The 3903-nt window shown below is 30.8% G+C and overlaps 1 protein-coding gene across 1 annotated transcript; it reads left to right on the top strand.

Annotated features, from left to right (window-relative positions):
• Positions 1-481: 481 nt before the first annotated feature.
• On the top strand, positions 482-2124 carry LOC120082503 (Eukaryotic aspartyl protease family protein). Its single transcript, XM_039037699.2, has one exon. It carries the CDS (start codon positions 492-494, stop codon positions 2022-2024), a length of 1533 nt encoding a protein of 510 aa, XP_038893627.1. The 5' UTR covers positions 482-491; the 3' UTR covers positions 2025-2124.
• Positions 2125-3903: the final 1779 nt, after the last annotated feature.

The following is a 3903-nucleotide window of genomic DNA, read 5'->3' as shown; positions in this document are numbered from 1 at the left end:
TCAAAATACCTAAATATGATTTCTTTTTCACATATCCAATTGTAGACAATTTATAGGTAATGGAGAAAATAATAATAATAATAATAATCCTAACCAGAAATAAAAATTTTATACCTTATATATATTTTTTTAATAAGATACTTAAGAAGAGAAGGATTAATAGGTGTACCCATATCCAGACATCTCAATTAGGTTAACACATTTTTAGCATCCTCATCATACCCCAAGCAAAAAGCTAATTCCAAAAAATATTACAAGAGAGTTTGGTTGTTCATAACAAATATAATAATATTTAAAGCCCAAGTATTTTATACATTTATTTTAATTGTCCTTGTTTATTCAAACTCTCCTCCAATAATAAAAAATAATAAAAGTATAAACTATGATAGCTTCACATTCCTTCTATAAATTATGTATATATAAAAAGGTATATTCAACTACCAAATGAACTTATCTTAGTGACTACTTCACAAAGATCTATAACAAAAAAAATGGCTTCAATATCAACCTCCTTTGCAAAAAAAATCTTGAGCTATTTCCTTCTTCTTGTATATGTCTCAAGAAAAACCCTAGCTACAAACCCTAAAACCAATGGCCCCAAAGATTCTCTAGTTATTGGTCTTGTTCATTCAAGAACAACCCTCCTTACCCCAAAAAAAGGCTATAATTTCATTTCAAGGAAGAGAATGAAGGCAATGGAAATGGATGATAATGTGATAGAGCCATTGAGGGAAATTAGGGATGGTTATTTGATGTCCTTAACATTAGGGACACCCCCACAAGTTATTCAAGTCTATATGGACACAGGAAGTGATCTGACATGGGTTCCTTGTGGCAACCTCTCTTTTGATTGTCAAGATTGTGAGGAGTATCAAAACAATGTTTCAGGCCCAAAATTGGCTGCTTTTTTGCCTACTCATTCTTCTACTTCTATTAGAGACACTTGTGGTAGCTCCTTTTGTATGGATATTCATAGCTCTGATAACCCTTTTGACCCTTGCACAATTGCTGGTTGTTCCCTTGCTACCCTTGTGAAGGCCACTTGCCCTAGACCTTGCCCTTCATTTGCTTATACATATGGAGCAAGTGGGGTTGTAATTGGAACTTTAACAAGAGATGTTCTTTTAATGCATATAAATAATATTAATTCTCCAAATTCTTCCACTAAGAAAACCCCTAGGTTTTGTTTTGGATGTGTTGGTGCAAGTTATAGAGAGCCAATTGGGATTGCTGGCTTTGGTAGAGGGTTACTTTCTCTTCCTTTTCAGTTAGGGTTTTCTCATAAGGGGTTTTCTCATTGCTTCTTGCCTTTTAAATTCTCAAATAACCCTAATTTTTCAAGCCCTTTGATTCTTGGTAACCTTGCTGTTTCTTCAAAAGATGAGCATTTGCAATTTACTCCTTTGTTGAAAAGTCCAATTTACCCCAACTACTACTATATTGGGCTTGAGTCAATCACTATAGGAAATGGGAATAGTAATTTTAGATTTGGAGTTTCTTTCAACTTGAGAGAGATTGATACAAAGGGTAATGGGGGAATGTTGATTGATTCTGGTACTACTTATACTCATTTACCTGAACCATTGTATTCACAACTTATTTCAAATCTTGAGTCAGTGATAAGCTATCCAAGAGCTAAACAAGTTGAACTCAATACTGGATTTGATCTTTGTTATAAAGTTCCTTGTAAAAACAACAATTTTTCTTTTATTGATGACTCTCAACTCCCTTCTATAACATTCCATTTTTTGAATAATGTTAGTGTTGTTTTGCCCCAAGAGAACAATTTCTATGCCATGGCTGCTCCAATTAACTCCACTGTGGTTAAATGCTTGTTGTTTCAAAGCATGGACGGTGTGGGTGGCGATACCGACGACGACCGAGATGGGCCGGCGGGTATTTTCGGAAGCTTCCAACAACAAAATTTGGAGGTTGTTTATGACTTGGAGAAGGAAAGATTAGGGTTTCAACCAATGGATTGTGCTTATGTTGCTGCCACTCAAGGACTACACAAGAATGTTTGAAGCAATGAAAGTTGAATTTGAGGAAGTTTTGTTTTCTATGTTATTGTGTTTTTTTTTTCAGATTTATCTTTTGAATTCAGTTAATGAGGGTTATCATCAATTTCAGTTTTTATTTTTTCTGTTTTTTAATGTTGAGGAAAGTGTGGTTTGGTTTGATTGTTTTTTTTTCCTTATAGAATCTGAAGCTTGCAGTTATAAAATTAAGAAAAGCAAATGAGGTTTCAATGTGGGAATCCACTTGCAAAAGGGAAATGTATTGTAATACTTTTGATGTTATAATTTATTGAACTTGAGGAATCCCTATATTAAATTAACTACTATTAATTATGATTTATAAATTATAATATCACATTAATATAATCAACTGAATCACTAACTACTTTTGGTTTTTTTGTATTTCACTTTTGTTTTTGGGTAGTTGTAAAAATAATTTAAAAAATTCTAAAAATGCTAATTTAGCAATGGTTTTTTTAATGTAATAAATATAGAAAAAGAATATCAGATTTGATTTTCGTTTAATCCAATTTTACCCTTGTTTGATGTATTAGCATATATATCACTCATGTATATGATATACTTTATGTTTAGTGTATCAATTAACTAGTATAATTTATGTTTGGTGTAACAGTTAACTAGAATACTTTATATTTACTATATCAGTCAATTGATATATTTTATATTTGGTAGATTGGGCAATTACAATTAATATACAAAGTTTCTGGTCAACATGTGTTTATGCATATTTTATTATTCGTAGACTTAATTTAAATCCTTATTAATTTGTTTCAAATATTATTTTGTATTATTACATCATCAACTCAAAATTGTTCAATTCGTTCTATTGGTAATCGTTCTAAAGGTATTTTAACAAATTATTGTTTTTCCTAGTACAAACCGAGGTGAGGGGTGTTAATAAATTATTGTTAAACCAAATGACACTTGAAATTAAATTTTGAATAGGCGGTTTATCTACTATGGATATACTGAAAAATATATTTTTAAGAAGTACCTATACATCAATGATATGCCAATGTTCCTTTTTTTTTTTTTTTTTTTTGGAAAGCTATTGGGAGAAACAAGGTCAGTAGGAGCATTGAAATATTGCAACTAGATTGATACAAACTTAGTGCCTTCATCATATTCCCTTCCAAAAAGAATCTATTACCACAGAAAATGGAGCGTAGGGCAAGCATAAAGAATTGATACGTCAATGTTATACTTAAAATGAATTTTGAATTGATATTGATATACTACTAGTATACCAATGTTGTACTTGAAATTTAATTTTGAATGAATATAATTGATATACTATTGATACACCAATATTATACTTGAAATAGAATAGAATGAGTGTTGATATACTACTAATATACCAATTATATACTTGAATTTCTAATGACTACTAGTGTACTACTAACATACACCAGATTTTAAATGAATTTTAAATGAGCTCTGATAAACTATTGTTGGGGTTAGTGTTCTAAATCTTGTGGTCCTCGTAGTTTGTAAGTTGTATAGATGAATTATTTATTTAATAAAATAAGAAGTTATTTTATTTGAAATTGGATTACATTAACTCAATCCAATAAACTAAGATCCAACGTTATTTTCTGCAGCTTGAACATTACGTTGTAGACATACAAGTGGATCATGTTCAAGTACTAACCTAAGTGGTATATAGTATACGAATAAGATTGGGTGTCTTATCCTAGTGACACTATGAATATGGCTCACTTTGTAAATATTTACAAGAGTTGTATGTATAACAAACAAAGTGATCCAAATCGTTCATGTGGAGACAGACGAGTGGAGGTATCATATACGAAGAGTTTGTATAAGACCAAAACGCGAAATGATTAATTTCTCTTTATAACACCGT

Source organism: Benincasa hispida, chromosome 8 (genome assembly GCF_027475165.1).
Source record: "Benincasa hispida cultivar pf3 chromosome 8, pf3_genome.v1.1, whole genome shotgun sequence".
Lineage (NCBI taxonomy): Eukaryota > Viridiplantae > Streptophyta > Magnoliopsida > Cucurbitales > Cucurbitaceae > Benincasa > Benincasa hispida.
This window is presented reverse-complemented; position numbering and strand designations above follow the sequence as displayed.